Here is a 27463-nt window from a genome sequence, read left to right on the forward strand (position 1 = left end):
CAGAAATGCAATTTTGACATTTTTCTTTAAATTATATACATCCTCCATCATCAGGAAAAGCCAACGTGTTAAAAACACCAAAAACATGATTTTTGTTGGAGTTATCTTTAAATTCCAAAAACATATAAATAAAAAAACATTTGCAAGTGGAAATTTTTTTCGGGAAAACTGAGGGTTTCCAGGGAGCCATTAATTTTGACCCTGCGTTTGAACTCTGACTTTAGAATTTCATTACAATAGGTGGAGTAAATGATCAACAAAGATATATATATATATATATATATATATATATATATATATATATATATATATATATATATATATATATATATATATATATATATATATATATATATATATATATATATATATATATATATATATATATATATATATATATATGTGTGTGTGTGTGTGTGTAAAGAATTTATTGAAAAAATATGTAATAAATCTTTCCAGGAAATGAAATTTTCCTTTACTTAATCAATTTTAAAGATTCATTGTATTTTTCAGAATTCATCACAAATGTCAGGCATGGTTAACATACTACACCTATATTGACATTTCTTGAACTTTCAGTTTTTCAATATTAAAGTCCTCTTTGAAGTAACAGAAAATGCCTTCTTTCCTTTTTTTAAATATACTTGTAGATTTTTGAGTGAGGTTGCTGGTTGATGCTTTAATATCCTGTGATTATTTTAAGTGAACAGACAAAAGATATTAAATCAATGACTAAATGTGCCAATAGTGAATTATTTATATTTTCTTGTAAATTTTTAACTTTTCCAATTATACATGTCGATGTAAATAAACATATCTGGTTCCACATTGAGACAATATGGTAACTTTGATGGAGTTCAAAACTGTTGAAATATTGTGGTTTTATGCCCTGATATCATAGTTTTATTAAACATGTTTGTGTTCATGCATGAACCCAAAACATTATAATACTATAGTAGAATAATCGCTGCATTTCTTTGTTATGCGATTATTTTTTAAGGTACATCATTTTTCTTGGGCAGCAACAAAGAAAAACCACAAAGGGGCCTCGGAACAAAGGCAAATTGCCTAGCAACGGTTGCAGGATATTGTGATGTAGTGGGAGTGTTCAACAAGGGCAACAGGTTCATTTTCACCTCTGTATTGTAGTAAAAGCAAAGCAATCACACCATTCTGAGAGTACAGAATACTTTAAACATTGCTTATACATTAAAAGTTGACTTTTAATCGTGTAGTGTGATCTTTAGTAGAATTAGCTATACTAGAAAATAAATATAAATTTGAATTCCAAAACAACTCATTAACTAGATATTCCCAAAAGCCTTTACATGTGCATTGCTTTTGTTGCGTGATTACTAGTGTGACAGGTGTGTTCATTTCTTGTCAAACACTGCCATCTGCTGTTCATGTCAGGAGCTGAGCAACATTCATTTCAGTAAAACAACATTATTTCATTGTCAAACATGGTCAAAAGTGTGCATGCTTTAAATCAGTGCATTTAGAGACTGTCAATAAAAAAACTCCCAAAATTTTTAACACAATCAATTAATTATATATATTATATATATACTATATAGTATTATGAAATCACTTTAAAATTAAATAAATTGTAAAGTAATGTAATGTAAAAATGTAAGCGCTTTGAGCACCAAGAAAGACGCAGATAAATCTAATCCATTATTATTATTAAATTGATTTGATCAATATTGGAAAATATCATTTGGATTGATGTATGGTAGAATTAATCTACTATAATGTAAAAATTACCAAGTACAACACACACGTGATGACAGCAAAAAATTAGCAAGTCATCATTCCAGTCTAATGTGTGGAAACACTTTGAATTTAGCAAAGATATGTGATCATACAGTGTGGTTGAATGTTCTAATAATGTTCCCTTTGAATAATTTTTTGTGGAAAAACAACAGAACTTTGAGAGACTAAAATGTGAATGGATTTGACATTAATTCTGGTTTACTTGTTTGTTTTTACACATAATTAATTTGCACTCGATTATCCATCCATCCATCCATCCATCCACCTTCCTCCGCTTATCTGGGACCGGGTCGTGGGGGCAGCAGTCTAAGCAGAGATGCCCAGACTTCCCTCGCCCCGGCCACTTCCTCCAGCTCCACTGGGGGGACCCCGAGGCGTTCCCAGGCCAGCTGTAATCTCTCCAGGGTGTCTAGGGTCTTCCCAGGAGCCTCCACCCAGTGGGACATGCCCGGAACACCTCTCCAGGGAGGCGTCCAGGAGGCATCCGGACTAGATGCCCGAGCCACCTCAACTGGCTCCTTTCGATGTGGAGGAGAAGCGGTTCTACTCCGAGCTCTCCGTGGGTGACCGAGCTTCTCACCCTATCTCTAAGCGTCCAGCCACCCTACAGAGGAAGCTCATTTCAGCCGGTTGTATTTGGGACCTCGTTCTTTCGGTCATGACCCAGAGCTCATGACCATAGGTGAGTATTGGAACGAAGATCGACCGGTAAATTGAGAGCTTTGCTTTTTGGCTCAGCTCTCTCTTCACCACAACAGACCGATACAGCGACCGCATGACTACGGACGCTGCCCCGATCCGCCTATCAATCTCACTTGATTATCTTGCAAGAAATACAAGAAATCTGTAAAACTTCACCTGCACTGTTCAGTACCCAGGTATTTCTCTCTGAGCCCCACTGGTTAAACGTTTGACTAAAAATGTCCTGGATTGATATAAGGTCAGTGAATCGGATTGTTCAAAATGAACCAATATATAACTATAACTATAAATCATATCAGCAACCACAAATTATTATTTGAATCGAATCATTGTACCTGCTACCTACTTTGAAGTGACATTTGAGCGTATATAAAGTTGTTGTTCGCCTGTTTGACATATTCCTTCAGGGGTCACCACACAGATTCAGCATTCACTGATTCGCACATTTGATATGGCAGAGATTTTTACGCCAGATGCCCTTCCTGAAACAACCCTGTATTTTAGCTGAGCTAGGGACCGGCACAGGGAGACCCAGGCTTTGGGCCCCCTTGTGTCTACATAGATAGGCAGTAGCATGAAGGGTCTTGATGACCCACTCTGGAGGAAGCTCGTCATGCCCTCTGAAAAACGAACCCTGGATTCATGCATTTAAAAACTGAGCTATCCAGCTGCTGTTTGAGTGCATAGTTATATCAGTTTCGCTCTATCATCGGGTGTAAAAAAGAAATTATTTGAACATTCTTTTATTTAAAGAACTAAAATCCCGGTTGTGTAAAATCAGAGGGAAATTTAAAAGTATGATTAAAATAAATCAAAAAAAGATGAGGAAGAAATGGGGAAATAAGAGAACAATTATTTTTTTTCAAAGAGAGACGTGAAAATCTATTTGTCTGATGTAGTCAGTATGGTACGGTAATTAAAAAAAAAACATAAAGTTGCATGTTTCTTTAAATGGTAATTTTGAAAAAAAAAAATACATCTGACCGCTAGAGGGGTAGGTCAACGGTTTCCCACGATGGTGCAAGCATGTGTGGTTTGTCCTGTGATGCTGAGGCACATCCTGTACTGGCCCATTGGAGCTATGCGTCTGTTAGAACCAGTGGTCGGCTGAGGTTTGGGGCTATACTGTCATAAAAGTCCAAGTCTTAACTGATAAAAGTGAAGGAAAAGCCCTTATAGGTGGAACTGCGCAAACTTGTGTGCGCCAACATTAGTGCAAGTGTTTGCTAAAAAAGGAGGAGGCGGAGCTACGTGGCCCCGCCCGCCGCCGCCTGTCAGAAAGCGTTCGGGGCATTACCACACAATGGACGCTTGTAGCTATGGAAACTCGTCGATGGCAGCATCCTCCAGTGCTCTCCGTCCTCATCCTCATACCTCTCGGAGGTGGTGACTGCGTGCAGCTGTAGCCGTAAAGTGATACGCTTGCAAGATGGCGATGGCGGGGCTCGTGGCGTGCTTTGTGCTGTACTCCAGTTTAGGTGAGTTTTTATTTTTATTTTTGGCAGCTTTTTTTCCCCCTGAGCTGGTGGTTGGAGGTGAAACCGGAGCCGGTGCAGGGGGCTGTGTGAGGGCGAACGGCAGAGCAGCCTGATGACACGCAGACCGTGTACTGTACTTTACGCGCTATCACTGAATGTGGCATATCATATGTATGTAAACCAAACGATAATATCGAGCTTGGAAAATGACGTAGGAGCGTAGTTTCACGTTAAATTATATCGTCAATGAAGCACCTCCTTACTCTATTAAATTCATTAGTAGATTAATGTTGCAATAAAAAAGTGTTTCTGTTTTAATAATAAAAATAGGGGGGCAAGCGCATGGTGGTGACCTGTGGGTGTCCCAGGCCTGCAAGAGCGTCGACACGTTTGCTGCACACAAACATGCTATGCGTTTTTGTGCAGAGACAGCAAAAACGAATCAAAAATGTTTCTTTCGATTAACCTTTTGTGATCACGTGAAGCTCCAAATGCCACGCTGGTGCGTTGGTGAGAGTAAAGGGGCTCATTTTTGGCTGATCAGCCAAAAGAAGGGTGACATCTGCTCTCTAAGGAGCAAAGTGGCAAAATCACTGAGGGATTGACACTATGAATAATATGTAAAGCTCTTAAATACAACATAAAATCACTTTTTTTTCAGGATGAATCAAGTAGCTGGGGATTAAAGGAAAGAAAGTCTGACTTAGTAACATGCACGCACAAAGGTGTTTGTGGTGTTTTTAACATGTTCTTGTTCGGGATTCGGGACACATATAAAGAAGATTACGCTTAATATTGCATTAATGAGTATTGCTTTATTCAAACCATTGTGAATCAGGAGCAGATAAAAAAAATCATTTGGAAAAAGCTTGTAGATGTAATGTAGGACCTTCAATGTCAAGCTCCCTGTTGTGCTCCATCATAATGCATCCACCTGTAGATGACTAGATTGATATACGTCTGCGTTGTTCTCGCCTGAGCTGGTATCTGGCTCTAAACTGTACGGCTGGACAGCCCCAATATTGCTCACCGTTTTTGTTGCACCAGTAATGTTAGGTTAGAGTTGTGAGGGGCTGTAAGCCATTTGGAGAGAGTGTAAACAAAAGGGCGATAGGAAATATGGGCAGGTTCACTCCCCCCCAACAGTCACAACTTCTAAATAACTCCTGCTGCTCTGCAGAAACTATGTCTTAGTAAGCAACACATGTTTTTGATTTAGGCTTAAAACTGCATAAACATAATTAAAAGACTGGGAACAATGGATCAAAAGATGTATGTGTTGGAGTTTGCATTAAAATCTACATTGTAAAAGCAGCATGTGTATAAGTGTTTTATAATGGATTTCCATGTGTGGATTTCCATGTGTGCATTAAAGTGCAGTTGGAAGAAATATCAATTATTTATCCTTGAGTAAAATAGTAAAACTTTCAAAAAATCTGTCCTGTTAACCTTAATTTTGTGATATGTGTTCCAACACCTGATGCTTTTTTGTTAGAACTTGAATGAGTATGAGTTAGTCAGGTTGAAGCAGTTACATTGTTCATAACATTAAACTAATGAAGTTAAAATGATCACATCCATAAATCTTTTTTGCAGCCTTGAAACAACAAAAGGCCTTTTCTCCCCCTTTGTCTGGTCTTGGAATGTCCAGTTCTGCTCCTTCACCTAATTGAAATTGCTTGAGCCTTTTAACTAAAGCCACTTAGTTTGATTTGAATTTTTGATAAGCTTACTGACTTTTTCCACTTATGAAAATTAACAAACAAGAGGGCATAGAGAAAATGGGATGTTAGTTGATTCTTTGCATGTTTTATTTAAGATAATTGTGGAAAAACAATCATCTCTTAAAATTTGTCTGACATTTTATGCTGAAATTTAATGAAAAGGTTCAGATAAACATTTAGGTTGTGGGATTTTGGTTAAAAACTTCACAAGCATAATTCATACACCACTCGGAACGTTTTTATCAAAAAATTATGACTTGACTAAAGGAAAAACTGACACAAGATTATGTTTTATTCCTCTGCTCCAAAATGAAGCCTAACATGTTTAAAGTAATTAAAAATCATATATTTAGCCTTTTCATTTCTGTTCCCTTCCAGGACAGGGAAACTAAAGAGGTAAAACATAATGGAGCTACATTTTAATAGCTCTTGGCTAAGTCTGTGATGTTTTTCTGACCCGTGTCATATTTGAAGCCTCAAGGGATTTGAGGAAAAAGGAAAAAAGAAAAAGAGACGCTGCAGAAGAAAATAACATTAGATGTGTCTCTTTCTTATATGTCCCTGAAGTGCAAATGATAAGATGCTCTAATGTACTGAAAGAAGTCACTCCAGTGTGCTGTGAATCCCAGTGATGCTTGCTCCATTGCCATGCCTTCAGCATATTTGCAGCAGCTGCACTGGAATGTCTGGGAATAAGCTTTTTATAGATGCACTGCAACTTTTGTCGCAGAGTTTGGGGACGGCGGGTTGTTTTCATAGCCAGAACATAAGAGGATTTCAGAATTTAGCTATTTAAAAGCGGGTATCTTTTAGAACAGGCTATAGACTTATTTTCCCTGTGCATTACAATAAGGGGGAGATTAAACTAAGGCTGCTTGTTTTTTATGAGCTTTGCGATTATTTCCATAAATCAGAATTACTGCCTGCTCTTTATCGTAGTCATTTAGGGACAAAGGATTGTTGTCTAAAGGGTTTTCTTCTAAGCCTGCATTGGTAATTAGTTACATATTGTTTCGATAATTGCCAACCTTTCCCACGTCCAGTATCTTTAAATGTTTGGGAGTAGATGGGAAGCACCGCTAATTGATTCATCTTTTGCAATCAGTAAAAGCATTCAAGATTTATTTTAACCTTTTAACCCAGAGTGCTGAGCCCCAGCAGTATAACCTACATTAGAACAGAACACGCTGTAGCTCAGGAGATGGAGCAATCGCCCTCTAATCGATTCAGAATATTCCCCTGGAAAGTCCTCGGGGGAGACACTTAACCCCATGTTCTTCCCTGATATCATAAGTCGCTTTGGATAAATGCACCAGCTTCGTGAATTAAAAATTAAAACTTTTTGGAGACGTGTGGGCGGTGACCTTTGCTCGAGTGCTTATCAAACCAGATGTTGTCCTGACAAATCTGGACGTGTTTCCTGTGAACTTTCGAGTGACATATGACATTCAGCCGCGTTGCAACCCACGCAACCTTTGATCACTTGCTTCTCGGTCGTTGGAGCTGATGATGTGTCGTCATGGGTCGGCAATCTGGAGTTCCGATGGCGTTTCCAAAACAAGTCAGATTGTGCCCCGTGGTGTCAGGAGAAAGCCGTCTGAAGAGCAGCGACAGGGCCCGGGTCCGTGCGTACGCTGACAGACGAGGGGCTCCTCATCTCTCACAGGATGTCCAGTCACAGCTGTGGTAAAAATAGATCTTGATGTACAGGGTGGGAAAGTCAGCAGCAGAGGCGGAAGCTGAGACTTGGGAGTCAAATCTCATCAAGTATCCTCACTCAGACTTTGGCCGGACCCGTGTTTTCTTAATTTTCCAGCTGAGCATCGCTTAGAATTCTGCAGGCTCCTCTTGTCATATTGTGCGGCGCATCTCAGGGTCACTGATCTGATATCTAGGTTACTCTAAATAAGTACCACAGTGTCTACAATGCCCCCAGGCTAACACTGATGTCTTGTTGTATTCAGGAATAACTCAGTTGATTGCTATTGTCTTAATTCTGCCCTCATTTGAAACCCTTTGTTCTGTCCTCACTGGGAGCAAGAATGCCTTCATTACTCAGCGTGGGTGCAATTATTTGCATGTCTACCCAACAATTAGCGGATCTGGGAGCGGCTCAGACAAAAAGGGTTAAGCGAAGTGTACCAGGAGAAGGCAGAATAATGATTATTTATGCTTTAAAGAGACAGTAAATGGTCATTTTCAGATTTTCCTTTGTTGTTGTTGTTGTTGCGAGCTCCTCTTCCCAAAAGCTGTACATTTTCCACTGATTTTTTTACATTCTTCTTACCCAAATGAAAAAAAAAAAAAAACATGTGACATTTAAAATCAGTCCCTGAATCTAAAATGACCATATATCATATGTGGTCTAAAAATCTAGATGGTTCACTCTATGTTTGAAAATTAAGCCAAATGTTCCTTTGTTTATGTTTTTTTTTACTTTCAATTTAGATACTTTCAAGATAATTAATTGATTTTTTTAAACTTCACAACAAATTTAACATCAAAGTTTTCAATTAAAGATTGAAAAGTTTTTATTGTGTGGATTTAATAGAATAGTTGTAGTTAAGTGGTTTAAAAACACTCTTTTTGATGCCTTTAGGCTTTTGTACATTTGTTAAAACTTCAGTAATTAAAAATAAAAAAGTACCCTCTGATATCTACCATAAATCAGGGGTCTTCAACTTGTAACACTAAAAAAGCCATTCAGATCAGTTACTTAACAACCAAAACTTAACCTTAACCCACTTCAATGTTTAGAAAAAAAATCACTTTATTTATGTTTTTGTGGCCATTTAGCCATTCATTTGGCCTCCTTTGCAGTTTTACGTAGAAATACTGTGGTTATGTTTTAAAATGTGACACCCATACTGCTGCATTCACTTCAAAGATCATCTCACCAAAAGAAATCACATATCTTCCCTTTTGCTGCATTAGAGATGCGTTATGTTAGACTGAAGCCAAATCAATAAAGACAAGGGATCAATTTTCACACGTTGATGTTCAGCAAAGTCTAAATGAATCTTGTCTGAATAAAAGATACCATTCAGCAACATCCTGATAATTATCTAATTAACCCTCACAGCTGAATCAAATTAAATAGGAAACAGAATTTTTCTAACACGGGTTTAATTCCCAATACTAGTTCTGTGTGGGCCATGTGTTCACTAAACTGTAGAATTTAGGAGTTTTAGCCTCAGGCATAGTTTTCCTTAAATAGGACTGGAAGTAATTAACGAGAGATTTTCACACCAAATCTGATCCCCAGGCTCCTTTCGGCTCCTCTTATTTATCAGTCTAATTCAACGGCTGTTAGGCAGCATGCTGGTTTGATGATGTCCGCTGATGAAAATGTGTATTATCGGGGTTACTCAGCGTTTAGTGTGCCGATTGTATTTTTTTCCTTGTCTGCAGGCCACATTCCATCAGCCCTTGGAGTAATCCTCCGAACCACGGACAAGATTGTTTGGGCAAATGAGTTTGAGCGTAAGTTGCAGGGCAATCTCACTAACTGCTTCACCAAAGTAGCTTTTGTTTTTCTGGTTTTCACTCCCTGTCTCTTTCTGTCACGCATGCCGCTGCCTCTGCCTCTGCAGCCATCGAATTAACCTGTTTGATAGAGTCCATTTCAACAAACAACCCAAGGATTGAGTGGAAAAAGATTAAAGATGGCATCCCGAGTTACGTGTACTTTCAAAACAAGATAGCAGGTAAACCTCTTGAAAAATCTCTTTATGAAAAAAACCCATTAGCCAGTGCAGCACGGAATATCAAAGCAATGTCTCTGAGCATAAAATAGCTGCTGAATGAATGGTAGCTTTAAAGAGGTTGGCACCGCAGCCTGTTTTTGAACTGTGAAGTCAAGCTGTGGGTTAGAATGAGCGATTGTGAAGTGCTTTTCTGTCTTCCTCTCTCTTTAATAGGGGACTTGGAGAATAGAGCTCAGCTAAGAGAGCCAGCCAACATTCTGATCTTCAATACCACTCGATCAGACACTGCAGAGTACCGCTGTGAGGTGGCTGCCATCGACGATCAAAGGGACTTTGATGAGATACTTATTAGTCTTGCAGTTAGAGGTGGGAAATGTACACTCACCACATAACTAGTTCTTAGGTTCTTGTCATTTAACCGGAAGGAGAACCTCACTTATGCCTTTATTGTGTTTCTTTCATGCAGGCCATATTTGATATTTAAAAAAAAGAAATTGACTTGTTGAAAAACAGCCTTCCACCACTTTCACGTCAGTGATTAAATGGCGTGATCAATACCACTTTATTTCTAAAACCCAAAACTGCATTCAGCTGCTGTGGCTGTGTGGTTGCTAAGCAACCAGATTTAGCCTTGGGAGTCCCTTGCAGGCTTAGCTAATGAGGCTGCTGGGACGAAAACCAGCAACAATATCTTGCAGACAGGCTATTTTTTATTTCTACTAACCAGACATAAAGGAGATAGATGTCTGAAAGTTGATTTATTGCTTCAAAGAAAACCAAATAAAAACAACATTATTTGTCTTTGAAACAAGGGGAGTAATCAGTTCCGGCTAGGGGGGAAAGTTTTGGGTCACTGCATTAAAAACACACTTCCCATTTGCTTTATCGCAGACAAATTTTAGCTTTATCTCCCAATGACAGTACTCTGTCTGCCACCACGGACCACAGCAGACTCTGGCCGGCTCTCAGACAAACCCACAAGAGCCGGTGCCAGCAGTGTTTGCAGCAAGTGGCATAAACAGACCCCAGACTCACTCTGTTAACTGACACTGACTCATAGCCTTTTGCTGACAGCAAATCTGAAATATTTCCAGTTCCTTCACGCACAGCCACCAGCCGTCAGAATAGGTTAGCGCTGATGTCCTTTCTGTCATATCTGTAATCATCTTATTTAGCTTTCTGAAGGAAAGTGTGAATGTGTCTCCAACCAAAACCTTTCAGTCAGTGTTTGTCCCAATTGAAGCCCCACATGATGAGTTAATGGATAAACGACAGTTTATGCTGGTTTTGGACTGATTTCATGCATTTAGCTGCCTCTTTAGTGCCCAAACCATGGTTGTAGTATGAACCATAATGAACATTGTGCACTAATGTGCACTAACCGACATGACTTCTTGCCTGCGTCCAGTGAAACCTGTCGTGCCACGGTGCAGCGTGCCAGAGGCTGTAACTGTAGGAACGTCGACGGAGCTGCGATGCCTGGAGAACGAAGGCTTCCCGGCTCCTCAGTACCGCTGGTTCCACAACAACGAAGAGCTTCCTCAGGATCCCAAAAACAGCCCCAGATTTGTCAATTTCTCCTACACCATCAATCCAGACACTGGCAGCCTGGTGAGAGATGCAGATCACCACAAAAACAAACATCTTTCAATACAGTCTTTTTTTAGAAATAACATATTTGTCTGTTATTTTTCAGGTGTTTGAAAGACAGTTTCATGTTATGTAATGTAAACAGCTTAATCTGAAAAAGCCTTTGCCATGGAATGACTAATTGCAGAATTAATCCCTGTATGTAAAAATAGCTGCTGAGGAGGGTCGACCACACACCGAAAGCTGTATAAGCATTCCAGTTCAACACAAAGACAAGTATTTTAAAGACATCAAAACTGGGGGTAAAAAGTCCTCCATCTCCGTATGACCAAAATGTCAATTCTAAGAGTCGTCTCAGAACAGTCTGTGTTTACAAAGTGTACCAGAGCCAGATATCCAGCAGCATCTTGTTGACAGTCCAGTCAGTGACATTGCCTTGGGAATATTTTCTGAATATCTTCCCAGAAATTTCGGCGAGTGAGAAAAGAAGACGCAGGGGAATACTACTGCCAGGCAAAGAATGATGCGGGTCATGCACAGTGTCCCACACAAGTGATGGAAGTCTGTAAGTTGCCGTGTGCACACAAGTTTTTACTAATCCTGTGAAGTGAAACATCATTGAAAAAGGGAAAATTGATGTCAAGTAGATGTAGCAAGAAGAAAGTAACAACATTGGGAGAATAAAATAAGGAGGACAAAGAATGCAGACAAGTTTACGGCAACCCTGTGTTCTCTCCATCACCATGCAGACAGCTTTTTTTTGCTGAGGTTCTGATTTTGCATTGAAATGGACACCATGGACAGGCTGTCACAATGTGTCACAAGGGTCAGGAGTGCATTCAAGTGGGGTCATGTTGATAAGACCTGAGGGCCAAAAACATCCCACGAATATGAGACAGTAAACTCCAGACAGAGGAAAAGCTCGGATTTAAGGTTTTGCAAAATCTCCAGCACAACAGGCCCTTTACTTAAACTTTTTCATCATCTTGAAAAACGTATCTCCAAATGTATTACCATATTTTCTGCACTATACGGCGCAACTAAAAGCCTGAATTTTTTTCAAAAAATTACAGTGCACTTTATTATCCGGAGTTCTTATATATAGATTAATTTTGGTTGTGCTTTCGGATGTCAAAACGATTTTTAGAGGTACACAGTACTCTTTTAAAATGTTTGGTTGTGTGTTATTATAAATACACTAAAGCGACTACAGGTAGCGGTGGCAAAGAGTCTTTTTAAAGTGTTACTAACAAAGTTGGGGGTTAGTCCCGGTAATGTTTGTTTTAGCGGTATTAGTCTGTTGTTTTACTTGTTACAAACAAGGTTGAGAGTTACAGGTATCGTGAGTTTGCTAATGCACCCAAGGCTTCTAACGTGTTGCGTGTTACAAACAAGTTCTAGAGTTACTGTGAATGCAGCTAATAAAGTCTTGACTGATGGACTTATCTCTGACCCTTTACTCTCGCTTAATGCGCCTTATATTTTGGTGTGCCTTATATATGACACAGGTTCAAAAATGGATTATTTATTACAGCATGCCGTATAATCCGTTGCGCCGTATAGTGCAGAAAATAGATAAGCATGGTAAGACTGAAAAAACCTCAAAGGATCTACGGTAAGCAAGAATCATCATCCTAGAGATGCAAACTAAGATATTTTTTCAAAGAAAATCAGCATGGTGCTAACATTAGAAGAAAATGGCCAAAAACTTTGAAAATGAACCAAATCAAAATGTGATGTCTGAACTAAAATACTTATTTCCACATAAACAAATTGTAAATCAAAGAATTCACACATTACACATTACAGACAACTTACTGTACAGGTTTATACCACACTGATGTATTACAATACAAGTATATTAGAAATAAAGATTTGAAAAACGATAACTATAAATTTTAATGTAAAAATGACATTATATGTGATGATAAAGGTTTGTTTCACCTATGAATAATGTGTTTGGCCTTTTCTTTTAATGAGACGTTGCCTTTATTGAAAAGAAAAATAATATTTGCATCTATTTTTTCACTACTTTTAACAAGGTATTTATGCACAGTTTATATTTATGCACAGGTATCTCAGTGCACATTTATGCACTGATTTAGCAAGTCGTTGGCACATGACTTGCTTCTGGTTTTCAGAAAAGAACAAATTGTAACACACATTTAAGTCTTATTGTTTTGCAATATTGCGTGGCATAACTTAAGGAAAACAAAGGCGTGTATTTTTTTCTTTGCAGATGATGTAGACATCATTGGAATTGTGCTCAAGTGTCTTGGTGGAGTGTCTGTGGTCATCATTTTGATGGCTTTTCTCTGTTCCATTAGACGCATGTGCCTACAGTATAAATGTCACAATGAAAATCAGTGAGTATCATTTATCTCTATGAAAAGATAGAAGCAACATTTTAAAATCTTGTCAAGATTTTTGTATTTTAATGCTTTCTTTCCTCTCTCCTTTTTTTTTAGCTATAACTGGCCAACACAGAACAACGGTGTTGAATATGCTGATGCAGATGAGGTAAACAAAATAGGCAAAGAAATGATTCATTTGTTTCCATCCATAAGTATTGTTTTATATATATATATATATATATAGCTAATTTCTACTTTGTGTCTTTTACAGGGTCATTTCCGTCACAAGTCTTCATTCATCATTTGACAGCTGATAAAATAGTTAAGGAAAACCCCTGTTGAGGTCAATGTGGAACAGATATGATCCAGTTGATCTAAGTTTAAAATGGCACATTGTTTTCCAATGCACATCAAAATCAGATCAGCTGACTTGCCAAAGTTATTATTAATTCAATATGTGGCAGCACATTTTTTTAGAATCCAACTTATTTTTTACTGTGTTGTAATTAATTGTTTCTTTTTGAACGTTTGCAATTTACACGTTGATTTTTTTTTTTTTTTTTTTCTCCAGACCGTTTTCCAACACAATTGTATCTTACGATAACAGAGTTTTAAAGCTGTTGAGTTTGATATTTGGTCTTTGGCATTTTGTCACTGGTCACTGTAAGGTACATTTTTAGACCAATCCCCTTTGATAACTCACATTTTTTACGGTTTCAGAAAACTGTCTGACACCAGACATACATGTTTTGAATTGTTTCTCGCACAAAATAGTCCAAACTTGTCTTTGTACATAGTGTAGATAGAAAAGGCAAAAAAGGGATGGTCAGAACACACTCATAAAGGCACAAATACCAGCCTTGAGATTTATGAGGATATAATAACTACATTCAAGTACAGAATAAACAAAAAAAGTTTGAATATGATATACCTTACTATGCTGCAATGTATTTACTTGGAAGGTGGTGAAGCGTTACTTTTTGGAGTGTTGTTTCTGTGCATAAGTGACCTTTGGTGCTCTAAGATTTTTATTTGTCAGTATTGGACATATTGCCCAGTTTTGAGTCAGTTCTCTATGTCCAGCATACAAATGCATTTTTTTAATCCTTTGATTTTATTTCATTGAACTGTATTCATGTAAATACTGCAATAACCTGTTTGTTGGAAGTACATTCACTGTATTTAGTGTTGAGTGTTTTCCGAGTGTTGAATCTGTCTATAACAACTGTTTCTTTTCTGAGGCTTATGTTGTTTTGTGTATTAACTCAGGAACTGTGAGAACATGTATGCTGTTCATTTGATAATAAACTTATACCTTCTTGTTAGTTTGTTTCTATTAAATAGATTTGAACTCTAATATAACAAGTGTTTTTTCTTGTCTGTAAGTATTGAGAAATAGTGAGTTTTTTTTTTTGTGGAAATTTACTTTAAGGTTGAAAATAGTGGTAAGTAACAGAGTAAAAAAAAGGATAACTTTTTAAACAAAAAACATAAAGAAATAGGCTATTTACAGCTAACACAATGTTGACATTTAAAATGACACGGAGCTTTTTTAAGTCGTAATGGTGACCTGATAGAAAAATAAAAATAGAAACACTTTCCAAGAAATTTGAATGAAGTGGAAAAGTGTATGAATTTTCATAATTCTATTCAAATAATGTGACTTTCATAGAATATAGATTCTGGGCCCTCTTTTTAATTGATTTCAAATATTTGTTTATTTTTACATAAATTGGGATTCCGGACCATAAAACCCCCAAAAACAGGATTTAAAAAATGTTAGACACTTTAAAGAAATCCCCAATTACTTCTCAGTTTTTGCAAAAAGATAAAGATAAATGAAATGATCACTTCAAATAAATAACAATTTTCAATATAGTATTACAACCTTCAATCATTCATTAGTATGGGCTGGAGACAGTTCCTGCTGGAAGGTGAAATCTGCATCTCCATCCAGATCCTGAGCAAAAGGAATCACAAAATCCTCTAAAACCTTCTGGTAGACTGTTGCAGGGATTTATAGATTGAAGAAAGCAATGGACTAGCAGCCCAAATCAACTTACTTCAAATAATATTCAATTTAAGTTTATATGGAAATACAAACATATCTTTAGTTAACAACTGAATCACTTTAGGACAGTTTTTGTATTCACAAATTTTATTTTTTTAAACCGAGACCCATTTTTTTTGTTTGTTTTTAAAAATGACCTAAATCTAGGATATTCTGAAAATCCCTTGGTTTACATTGTAAATTGTGCGCAAAGTATTAATTTGTCCACAACTTTGTTTTTATGCAGACTTTCTTTTTGACAGGTACCTTACCCTATGTTAGTCTTTGTTCCAGTTTTTTTTTTCTTTTCCTAGTGGAGGTTATAGTTGCCTTACAGTATATGGTTTTGAGTTACTTTATGTTCTAAGGAAAACCAAGAAACATTTTTTTCAAAATAAACACAAAACACAGTATTGTGATTTTATTTTTTTAAATAAAAAGTCAAGTTGCAGAATCGGATTTGAAAAATTAGGGAAGTACAAAAATAAGACAAAACAAAAATTAACTTTTAGATTGAAAGAGCAAACTGTAAAAAATAATAATAAAATGGTGGGATTATATGATGTTTCTTTAATAAATGTGTTGGAAGAAGGTTCAAGGAAGAATTTCATCAGATAGCTCTAATGACATTCAAGCAAATAATAATCATAAAACATGTATATTTATTACTTTAAGCTTTATACACACATATTTAAACAATCGTGCACAAACACAAACTTCCGGTCATATTTTGAAAAAACACCACCCGGAAGTACTTTAGCCAACACAGATAGCGCAAGCTAACGCTACACTTTGGTCTTTTGACAACATTTTCTATCTTATCCTTTTGAGCACAAACATGTAATAGAAATTACGTTTACCGTAAATTATTTTTTTTCCGAGGACTTTTTTCTTTTGGACAGTTTAACCGTGAATTCAAAAAAGGAAAACGAAAAGATAGGAAACGGCTAATTTTTCTGCTGCACGAATGAGCTTTTTCTTATCGCCGTCGTTCTTCTAGTTTCTCCTGAGTGTGGGCATGTAACCGAAGGAGCTCTTCCCGGTGATAAATCCTATTTTTTTTATTTGAAACACTTTATAATAATTTTTCCGCTTCGAAGAACGACTGGCCTCGCACTCCCTGGCAGGCCTTTAGTTTCTGGTGATACTATAGTTTAAAGCATTTAGGGCTCTTCACTTTAATTTGATAACAAGTTGGAGGGGAGATTCGACAAGGAGGACAACCTTCATGCAATAAGAGCTCGTGTAGAAAAAGCGTCATAATGAGTTTCTTCAGTTTTGGACAAAGTGCAGAAATCGACGTGGTCTTGAATGACGCTGAAACGAGGAAGAAGGTGGAACACAAAACCGAGGATGGGAAGAAAGACAAGTACTTTCTTTTCTACGATGGCGAGACCGTCAGTGGAAAGGTGAATGTCACGCTGAAGAACCCCGGAAAGAGGTTGGAGCACTACGGCATCAAGATCGAATTCGTCGGCCAAATAGGTGAGTGGATGGACGGACGATGCACACACAGCACAGACACGTGTTCAAACACTCGTTCACCAACTGAAGGAAGAGGATCAGACATAAGTGGAAAACTTGGTTAAAGTCATCGAGTTATGGAAATGTCTTGTTGGATGGAGGAGGGAAACGTGACAGCTATGATGCCTGTTCTCGTTTGTTGTTGGGAAGGATAGGATAGAAGGCAACGGGTAAAGGAAAATGGTTTAAATATGTGAAATATGTCTATGTTTCTAGCATGGTTTTTACATAAACTAAGATGGAACTGGATTATCTTTAACAAGCAGAAAGGCTTGAACTAACAGGCACTGTTCTGAAATGCTGTAATTGTTCATTTGTTGCGATTATAAAAAAAAGACTGCAACTTTAGGTACACTTCCTAAACACAGCCTAAAAGAATGTACCCACTCCACTCCAATGAAAATAGGTTTTAACATGTTCTTATGACAGTTTTCTCATTGTGGAGGACATGCATAAAGAAAAATTAAGCTTAAAATGTAATTTCTGAGTTTCTTAATTTGAGTTGTTGTGACAAAAAATGAAGTTTAAAAAAGTTTGTAGTTGCGACGTAGAAGCTACAAACGGCAGCCCACAAGGTCCTTGCTCTGCTTTATTCTGATGAATCCACTTGTGGATGATAAAATCCACGGACGCCTCTGTTTTGTCTCGTCCGAGCTGGCATCTGGCTCTGATATTGCTCACCATTAGGCTGGGGATGTGAGGGGCTGTGACCTACTGGGAGAACATGTAAACAGATGGATGATGGGATGTGTGAGCGGGCATAATCCACGCCAGCAGCCCCACCCAAAACTCAAAGGTGGAATTCTAAGGACTTCTGCCGCTCTGCAAAAACTATGTTCTAGAAAATGTCTTTTATTTATTTATTTTTTGCATAAAAACAGCATAACCATAATTGAAAGACCACTGGGATCACTTTTACAATAGATCTAAAGACAGTCAGAGTGGGACTTTTGAGTGGCGTATCATTTGTATTATATATATTATATATATTATAGTATGCCTCAACTCCTCTTGGAATGCTTTCGATGGGTTCAGGACAACGTTTATGGGAATGCTGGACTAATCTTCTACTGTTGAGTGGAGTGTTAAAGTCAGACTCTGAGTCTGTCCTGTAATTCATCAAAGGTCCTTTGTCAGTTTAAGGTTAATGTTCTCTCCAGGCCAGTCAAGTTCTCCCAAACCAACTTCTCCTCCATGACTTGCTTTGCACAGTGGTGTGCAGGTTGGAACAGGAAGGGGCTACACGCTTGTTACAATGCTGTCAGACTAGTTCCATTTTCCTGGCAGCTGCCAAGCCAAGATTTCTCCATCAGATTTACAAAGCTTTGCACTGCACTCGGTTGTATATGGTTTGGCTGCACCATATATATGAACCTATTGTGGAGATTTAAAAACCCACTGCAATGGAAATCATGTTTGCAACCTGTTCTTGTAGCATTTTCTCATGATGGAAGACAGATATAAAGAAAATTAAGATTAAAACTGCATTTCTGAATATTTCTTTATACAGATCGTATTAAATCAGGAGCAGATATGTAGTTACGTACAAACTACAACCGGCGGGCCACAAGCTACAAAACTTTACGGCTCTACAACACCGACATTGCTCGCCATTTTTGTTTCACCGCTAATGTTAGATCAGTGTTGTGAGGATTTATCAGCTAGCAGGAGAGCATATTAACAAAGGTCTGATAGGAAGGCCTACTCCACTCCAGCAGTCCTGTCCACATCTCAGAGGGGAATTTATAATGAACTTCTGTGGCTCTGCAGAAACTATGTCCTTGAAAACAGCACAGGTTTTTTAATTGTGGCTAAAAATGACAATCGTAACTAAAGGACCACTGGGAATGCTTTGAAAATAGATCAAAGGATGATGGGAGTGTGTCCTTAATGACTGGACTTGTTGAGCAGAAGCATCCTTTTCTAGAACCACACTGGACTGGACTGAGCTCAGCGCTCCATCGGTTCACAAAGGTTTCTAGAAGCAGTCTGCATGTGCAGGAGCATCACTTTATTCACCTGTGGCCATGGCAGTGACTGTAACTCCTGAGTTCATGAATACTTTTGGTAAAATAGTATGTTTGCAGTTTTGTTTTGTCACATGAGTTTCCTAACTAATCAAATGCTAAAGATTTATTGTCTTCATCTTAAATAATATTTCAAGATGGCTCCTAAAACTGTTCCCAGCTCCTGGCACCATCCCTGTGTTGGCACAATAACGTTCTTTGTCGTCTTTCAGCACAATCGTAAATGGGAAAATATCAAAAATATTGAAGATTATAGGCTAATGTAGTGTTAAATGTATTCATGTTTGTCTTTTCCAAACAATTAAGGACACACATGTCAGACTCCAGGCCTCAGAGGGCTGGTGTCCTGCATGTTTTCCAACTAAACTGTCATTGTAGCGTCTTACTGGAAAAAAAAAATACACCAGAAGGAGGTAATCAGCAGCAGGTAGGGCTGCAGTTCTGAAACACCTGCAGGATGTTTGCCCTGTATGCAAGCATTTCTGTAGCATAACTAAAAACAAAAGCTAACACCATAAATGCTTTTTCATTTTCAAAATGAAGCTGCTTCCCCCTGAAGGTCTGGAGTCTGATTAGAGAGATGTCATGTGATCAGGGAGGGATGCTGCTGACCAATACATGAATAGTAACAATGAATATGATGAATTGTGTGTCAGAATGACGTGAAATAAGTTCTTTTCTGGTCGATTTGACTTCATTAGACTTTTACATTTGTGTTTTGGTGTTGGACTGTGACTCACTGCTTACTTGTGCAGCTGACGAGGACTTCCTCTCCTCATTGTAGCTTCTCTCTGTTTGCCAAAGCCCTGACCCACTTCTCTGATTGATGTGCATCAATGAAAGCACTATTTCCAACTTTCTTTACTGACAAAGTTCATGCTAAAAAGGTAGAAATTGGTTTTGGATTTAGTTTCCAAAAGAAAAAATTCAATCTTTTTTTGAAATGGAGTAAATGTTTGCATTAACCATGTTTGCATGAGTACGATATATCCTGCCCGGTGAATGAATCTTTCTTCTGGTTTTTAGCGGAATTATTTTTTTAAAAGTATAACCCTACTTGCAAAACTACGATAATTAGGGCAGGTTATTATTTAAAATGTTTCAATATCGATGTCAGTACAAATACATAAACTTTGATATCAGTCCCAGATAAGATTCAGAAACGGTTGCATTGTGCCAGTGAAATGCATTAATGCTAGACTAGTCTGGGAGACTTATGGATGCATTTAAATGTTATTTTAATCACTCTGCATTTTCCACATGATCATCCCTGAGGCAGCCTTCATTTTCTTCCTCCTTGTTCATGCATCTGTATGGGAATCACTTCTCTGCATTTAGCTGTTTTTTTTAATGGTCTTCTAGCAGTTCTGAAGTTGTTTATTGAACGCAGCAGCCGAGATACAGACGTGCACACTCACCAGGCTGAAAATGCCACAAGCTTCATGTTTGCTGACTTTTTCTGCTGTTGCTGGACACTTTTGCTGACTTTGGCAGGAAATCTATTTTGCAGGATGATCCCGATTTAACCAGATGGGAATTTAAAGTTTTATTTACTAATCTTACCAATATATGCATCAGAAACCTTGATCAGGTGATCAGGAATTAATAGGTGCAAGATGGTATCCAGTTAGGTTGAGTCATAAAAAAAGTAATGAGCTAGATAAAGGAGATAGGGGGGGGGGGAAGCAAATGGCACAAATAAATTATGTTTTTAAGAAAAAAGGATGGAAGAAATTGAATTAAATTATTTTTCACAATGTTCAGTAAACGTACAAGTATGGGTTTTACTTTAAAACAAATAAGCACAATTTCAGATTTAAACAAAACTGTTATTAAAAGAAATAGATGACTTTTTGAAAATGTCATTCATTCGTAGTTTGGAATGAATCAAACATCCGAATCAGCAAGCCACACTATCAAAACTCACTAAGCAGAATTGGCATGAAAGTATGAATCTCTTCTTTCCACACTAATGAAAATCCCCACTTCTATATTCTGTTTCTGTTTTTTAAGAAAACCATGGTAGCCGTATAGAATCAGTTCATCCCTTTTAGTGTAAAATGTCTTAGCTGAACTTTAAAGCTAACACTTCTTCTTCTCCGTTGTGCCTTTCCAGAGTTGTATTACGACAGAGGAAACCACCATGAATTTGTTTCTTTGGTGAAGGATCTTGCGAGACCTGGTGAAATAACTCAGTCCCAGAGCTTCGACTTCGAGTTCACTCACGTTGAGAAACCCTACGAGTCCTACACAGGACAGAATGTCAAGCTAAGGCAAGTTTGATCATTCACACACTTTATGGGCAGCGAGATGCCTGACGACAGCAGTCATTCTTTAACCTGCACCTAAAAGGAACATTGCAACCTGTCATATTTTCAGTAAGTGCATACGCTGAATCACGTGTCATTTATTTACTTTTCAGATACTTTCTTCGGGCCACCGTGGTTAGGAGACTAAATGACATCACTAAGGAGATGGACATTGTGGTCCACACCCTGAGCACCTATCCAGAGCTCAACTCCTCCATCAAAATGGAAGTTGGCATCGAGGACTGTCTCCACATTGAGTTTGAGTATAATAAATCCAAGTGAGTCTCATGAGGAAGCAGCAGATCTTAGTGTAGTCTTTTGTCAGCAGCTAGTTTTTATAAGAATAATAGAAACAAACAGAAAATGTTAATGGAACTGAAAAACACCCGAACAGGTGGGAATTCTGAGCTTTAGAATTGGAGCCATCAATGGTCACAAAGCTGTCATTTTTCCGAGTGTTTAGGAATTACAGCTCTGTAAAACATTCAAGTTGATCCTGTTAAACTTTACGTTTAAAACAGAGTTAGTTTGAAATTTCCATTTGAAAATCCACCAATGGGTGGAGCTGATGGTGTAGCTGGTGGATAAGTGATCCAACCTTTTTCCACGAGCCCTGCAGGAAAACACAACTGTCGCACCTAAAGATGCTTTGAAATTCTTTAACCATCACTTCAGAAATGAAAGTTCTGACATGTTGAGACCAGATTAGTCCTGAAGACGATTTTCTAAGCAGTTCATGAAGACACTGAGGATGGACAGAAACCTTTAACTTGAGCTCCTAAATTGTTCTGAACCCAACTGTTAGTCTTCATCAAAACTTTGTTTCAGATCAAAAATAGGAATTTTTTCTATTTTTCGTTGGTTTCCTGAAATTAAGTGGCAGTATTTAAATGAAATATATTATTTTTTGTTTGTTTAAACATTAAGACATGGCCACAAGTTTCTTTAGACTTGTAACAGCAGAGCTTCAGCTCCAGTTTTGTCTTTTGACTCCCGTAACTCTTCAACTGTTTACGCAACTATCGGGATTTCTGGATCAGCGATAGAATCAGTGGATTTGCGTTGATCGCAGAAACAATTGAAGAGTTAAGGTACGTCAAAGTGTGTGTGTTTTTTAGGTGTTGCTAGCGACATCTCCGGTGTGAAAGGTTTCAAATGAATTGATTTTCTTTTTTAATTAACGCAGATGTGAAGCTACTTTATATATTGGACATTATCGTTGGTAGATTTCCTTTTCCACCCTCCTATTGTGTTAAACTGTCCTTGTGTGCTCAATTTTTTAACAGGTACCATCTAAAAGATGTAATTGTTGGAAAAATCTATTTTCTGCTGGTGAGAATCAAGATCAAGCACATGGAGATCGACATCATCAAACGTGAAACGACAGGCACCGGCCCGAGCGTATACCACGAAAATGACACTATCGCCAAATATGAGATCATGGATGGAGCACCAGTCAGAGGTACTTGTCAAGGAAAACTATCTTTAGTTGTTTAGTTTTGTTTTTATTACAGTATTTGTTGAACTATAAGTCACAGCAACAACAAAAAAACGCATGTTGGAGATGAAAAAACCATACAAGTCGTGCTTTTCGGAGAAATTTGTCTGCAACATAATACGTGAACAATTATTCTGATAACCATAGCATAAAGAACGTGCTAACAAGTCAACTAAATTCTTTTTAACACTTCAAATCACGACATCTGTTGAATCCTCTGCTTCCAAACGGGCAGAGCGGCTCTTCTTCTGAGTTGCTGTCAGTAGCAAACACTGATACACACACCTACCCTGCCCTCTAGTGGTTGTTGCAAAACAAAATGCGACCTAGAAGCTAGGCTTAGCTGTGGGTTTTTCTCTGACTTTCTCAGGCGAGTCTATTCCAATCCGACTATTTCTGGCTGGTTACGATCTGACTCCCACCATGCGAGACATCAACAAGAAGTTCTCTGTGCGCTACTACCTGAACCTGGTTCTGATCGACGAGGAAGAGAGGCGCTACTTCAAACAGCAGGTCAAAACAAGACCTCTTTGTGTCCTAATTTACTCGTTCTGCCTACATTTTAGGTTTTGTTCCTCCTGGGAAGCAGCTAGCAGGTTTTTATTATCCGTCTGTGTGGATCTACCGTCTGCAGGAAATCACACTGTGGAGGAAAGGAGACGTGGTGAGGAAGAGCATGTCCCACCAGGCCGCCATCGCCTCCCAGAGGTTCGAGGGCTCAGCCGCTTCCGAGAGCGCACTGGAACAGGCCGCCAAGGAAGAGAGCGGGTAGTGCTGCCGCCCTCAGGACCCGTCAGCATCCAGGTCACGACCCCCTGCAGTATCTGGCGAGTCAGCCGTTTCATATGTAGCCGCCACTGCTGATGAAGGAAGGGAGACACGCAAACGGAGACGGCGTGTGAACTATGAAACCGGTTGTATGAGGCATTCTGAATGGCGTCCGGCTCCCGTCGCGTGTTTTTTAAGGGGAATCAAGCTAATCACCTTTCTGCAGTCTGTCCCGTCAGATGATGAAACCCTACATTCTTTAACTTAGTCACTTCCTGATGCTCATCAGACTACTTGATTTCTGATCTCACTGTTCTAAAATCACGACTTTGAAACAAGTGAATCTCATACATTCCATGTTTATTAAATGCGTTTCTAACACTGTCACAAAACAAACAAAAAAATCGGAGTTAACCTTACTTTGCTTTTTTCTCGCTTAGCGTGTTTTATTTTGTTTATTTGTGTCTGCACAAAGTTATCAGAAGTGGAAACTGGAAACTCTTGTTTTTGATTGAGCGAGAGGATTAAAGTATTATCCCACATATTGTTTTTATTTTATTTTATTTTTTAGGCTGTAAATAAGATCATTTAAACCCGTTATCCTGTTCAAGCTTCTATACATTGACTATTGGGTGCACAGACTCACAAAATGACCTTTCCCGTCCACATGCTTTACCTTGGCATTCCACTGATGTTAGGAGAAGGTCTGTGTCCAGTGTTTGTATTAACGTTTCATTCTATGGAGTCCTCTATATCCTCTTTATTAGAGACTTGAAAGTTGTGCCTATGTGTATTAAGCAAATGAAATCCTTCTGCCTCTAACATGATTTTAGTCTTTTAACCAGAGAAAAATGACAGTATAAGTATATCTTTTGCAAAGTGCTAATCAGTCTTTGTTCCCAGAAGTCCAATAAATTGATGCCAAATGGAAGAAAACGGCTCTGTGTGTAACGATGCATGAGTGACGTATATCACAGTTGTCTTTGGGATCAAATCTGAGAAACGTGAAGGTGAATTTGTAATTACATACTGAAAGGCACTGAGGATCGAATCTAAACTCTTCAACTAATTAAGAATCGAGAACAAAACTGTCCACATCTAGGTACTCGTGCAGCAAAGATGTGATCCAGACACAAGTTAAAGGTTTTTTAAAGATCCATTCAGACTAGAAACTGTTTTTGGTGTTTTATTTAACATGTTCTTGTGACATTTTCCTGACGATGGAGGGCATGCATAAAGAAAATTCAGCTTAAATCTGCATTTCTGAGGATTTCTTTCTTCAAATCATTCTGAATCAGGAGCAGGAGAAAAAAAAAAAGGCTGCTTGAAAAAGAGTTTGTGATGTAGAAAACACACCAGGTGGGTCTTAACAAAGGAGAGGGGAAGGGGGGCGGTTTTGCTCCACGTTAGTGGTCCCGCCCACAATTCTGAGGCACATTTGTAATGAACTACTGCCACTCTGCAGAAACATTGTCCTTTTTGATTTTGGTTTAACCCTTGTGCTTTCCTATGACCCCCACCCTTCCATTGAGATGTTATTCCTACCATGATAAAGGTGGAAAGATTTCATGCAATCCATGAACACCAGTGAGGTGTACAAATCATTGAAGAAAAAAGGTTCAGCGCACAGTCTAATGGGTCTAAATGACCCAACTCCCAATTTCAAAGTGTCCAGGATAGCAAAAGGGTTATCAAGGATATAGATTATAAAACAAAGATGTCCAGCCATGTGTGGCAGAACTGCACGAGTCTTCCTCAGATGAGTGAGATCCACTTTATGATCATACTTGCTTCTTCAGCACTTCATATAAAGCGACTCCACTTTAGAGCTTTGTGAAGAGCACCATTTATGATGAGAGAAGCTCCTTTTTTATTTTTATTTTACAACTACTGTAAAGTTATTTTTCCCTCCTTCTGTGGAGCAATAAGACATCCAGCCTCTGCATCACACATCTTAAATTACCTGTAGTCTGCTTTTCCCTCCTGACAGTGGTCAGGATTTGATTTCTACTCAAAAACAGCTAGTTTGAGAACAAAACAAGAAACTTTAGACATAAAAACCTTTATTAATACAGAAATACGACTTATAGATGATTAAAAGTTCACAGGACGGGTTGTTCACAGGACGGGTTGATCACAGCGGCTTTTTGTCCTCCAGGCTCAGGATGAAGTCAAACTCTTCTGTGGGGGCATGAAAACCAGATTACAGCCAGAATATGTGGCATATAGGAGCAAAGGGTTCCCACATACCAGCGGTGAGGGGTTGAACCGAGAGCCTCGGTTTGGTAAAAAGGGCCAGGTTCTTCAGCGGCCCTCCGCTGTCACGATGCTGCAGGTGGTACCGCTTCAGCTCGGACAGCGGAAGAAAACGCCTCGTCATCCTTTGATACTGAACGTCCACCTGCAACAGGAGGCAAAAATCAGCTGTGCGGCTCCACCATCACCACATATAGTCTGTTTGATTTTTGATACCATGCTCCACTTGGGGCTGCCTGGGTTGCTGGCTGCATCATAGTGGGGATCCTTCCTGTCAAACTGAGTGTGGTCCACGTACGCCTCCTTCACTATCTGGATCAGGACACAGATGCGCTTCAGGGAGGAAGATGGGTTTGTTTTTGATGGGAAGGATGACTCACCTTCATGAGCCCCGCCACCCCTGGTTCTTTGCAGTTGCTGTGGTAAAAGAAAGCCCGTTGGCCCACTTTCATCTGCCTCATGAAATTGCGAGCCTGCGTGAAATAGATGAAGACAGCAACTCTTTTCCACAAGCAAAAATAAAAAAAAACTTCAAGTCTCATCAGGATGAGAAGAAGCTTTTGCATTCCAGAGATTGCCTTTGTCTCTAAGTTCTCTTGTGACCATTTTTACCTGATAATTGCGAACTCCATCCCAGCATGCAGTCTGCTCAGGTTGAGCCTTGAGGTCCTCAATGCCAAACTGCAGAGCAAATGAAGTCCTGCTGGTTTTACAATTCAAAGAAAGAAAGAAAAAAAGAAAATCTGAGGGCTTATTTGTACCTTTAGATCAATGCCGTTCTGAAAGCGACTTTCAGGCTCAGACTTCATCAACCAGTGGCTGTAAGTTGGAGAATCAGAGGAGCCTTTTTCTCTTTTCCTAGCAGGAGTTGCAGCTTTCTTCTTCTTGTTGAAAGCAGAGGCCTTCCCCTCATCACTGCTGTCATCTGTCAGACCAACACAATAAAGAGAATTTCTGATAAACGCGACATTTTAATAAAGCAAATATTGATTTTTTTTTCTTTCTCTAATGTTTTAATGGATCTTTAAGTGTTACTTTGATTTGCTCACCTGAACTTGTAGTTTCTTTCCTCACTTTGGCTTTTTTGTTTGGCGGCATCTCTCACCTGCACAGAAAAAAGTTTGACAGCTACTTTAAAATGAAAGATCTTACTGTGTGAAATAACATCCTCAATATGCAAATATTTTGTCAAACAAGTACATTTCATGGTGTTATTGCCATTTATTTAGCCAGGAAACATTTATTTAACGGCACTTTTTGCTTGTTCAACCTTCCAGCAGCACCTTTTAAACTATTAAGCAATTGTTAGAGTAAAAAACTTAAGCCATTTATAGATTGTCAGGAGGGATAAAAAGGGGAAGGAAATGAGTGTCTTTATTTAATCTTAAAAAAAAAAACCAACAACGATATTTTAAACGTCACGTGGCGAGTGGTACAATAAATCTATAAACTTTTCAAAAACGCTTTGCTTTGTGGATTAATAATTTTAAAAATTGGCTGAGTCTTACCTTTACAGTACGCGATGATGTTCAAACAATTCGGCGCGAGAATCTAGCGACACGTGACTGAAACATGGGTAAGGTGCGCTCGATTAACTCACCGGCTTCTCTCGTAGTGATAAACTGCGCATGCGTGATTGTTTTGGTCCTAAATAGGTAATTACAGCTATAAAATATTGTTGTTTTCCTTGACTCAGACAT

At 38.5% G+C, this 27463-nt stretch overlaps 3 protein-coding genes across 6 annotated transcripts; 2 read left to right on the top strand and 1 right to left on the bottom strand.

Annotated features, from left to right (window-relative positions):
* The first annotated feature begins 3487 nt into the window (after positions 1–3487).
* Positions 3488–14656, top strand: jam3 (junctional adhesion molecule 3). 3 transcript variants are annotated; one of them, XM_004075342.4, is made up of 9 exons: positions 3488–3956; positions 9092–9163; positions 9274–9387; positions 9601–9753; positions 10796–10998; positions 11443–11542; positions 13217–13343; positions 13446–13497; positions 13603–14656. In XM_004075342.4, exons 1-9 carry the CDS (start codon positions 3908–3910, stop codon positions 13636–13638), a joined length of 906 nt encoding a protein of 301 aa, XP_004075390.1. In that variant the 5' UTR covers positions 3488–3907; the 3' UTR covers positions 13639–14656. The 3 variants fall into 3 exon arrangements, with proteins under 3 accessions (XP_004075390.1, XP_020563857.1, XP_011480743.1); XM_020708198.2 differs by having other exon boundaries at positions 13305–13343; XM_011482441.3 differs by lacking the exon at positions 3488–3956 and adding an exon at positions 7118–7366.
* Positions 14657–16114: 1458 nt separating this feature from the next.
* vps26b (VPS26, retromer complex component B) lies at positions 16115–24443 on the top strand. Its single transcript, XM_004075343.4, has 6 exons — positions 16115–16866; positions 21049–21205; positions 21355–21519; positions 22528–22703; positions 23110–23252; positions 23374–24443. Exons 1-6 carry the CDS (start codon positions 16644–16646, stop codon positions 23509–23511), a joined length of 1002 nt encoding a protein of 333 aa, XP_004075391.1. The 5' UTR covers positions 16115–16643; the 3' UTR covers positions 23512–24443.
* Positions 24444–25553: 1110 nt separating this feature from the next.
* thyn1 (thymocyte nuclear protein 1) lies at positions 25554–27444 on the bottom strand. 2 transcript variants are annotated; one of them, XM_020708199.2, is made up of 8 exons: positions 27272–27444; positions 26813–26868; positions 26525–26688; positions 26376–26444; positions 26144–26236; positions 25980–26075; positions 25758–25908; positions 25554–25685 (listed from the first exon to the last, which is right to left on the bottom strand). In XM_020708199.2, the coding sequence occupies exons 2-8, from the start codon at positions 26859–26861 to the stop codon at positions 25642–25644; spliced, it is 666 nt and encodes a 221-aa protein (XP_020563858.1). In that variant the 5' UTR covers positions 26862–26868; positions 27272–27444; the 3' UTR covers positions 25554–25641. The 2 variants fall into 2 exon arrangements, with proteins under 2 accessions (XP_020563858.1, XP_004075392.1); XM_004075344.4 differs by having other exon boundaries at positions 25554–25688; positions 27272–27430.
* Positions 27445–27463: the final 19 nt, after the last annotated feature.

Source organism: Oryzias latipes, chromosome 13, assembly GCF_002234675.1.
Source record: "Oryzias latipes chromosome 13, ASM223467v1".
NCBI classification, from domain to species: domain Eukaryota; kingdom Metazoa; phylum Chordata; class Actinopteri; order Beloniformes; family Adrianichthyidae; genus Oryzias; species Oryzias latipes.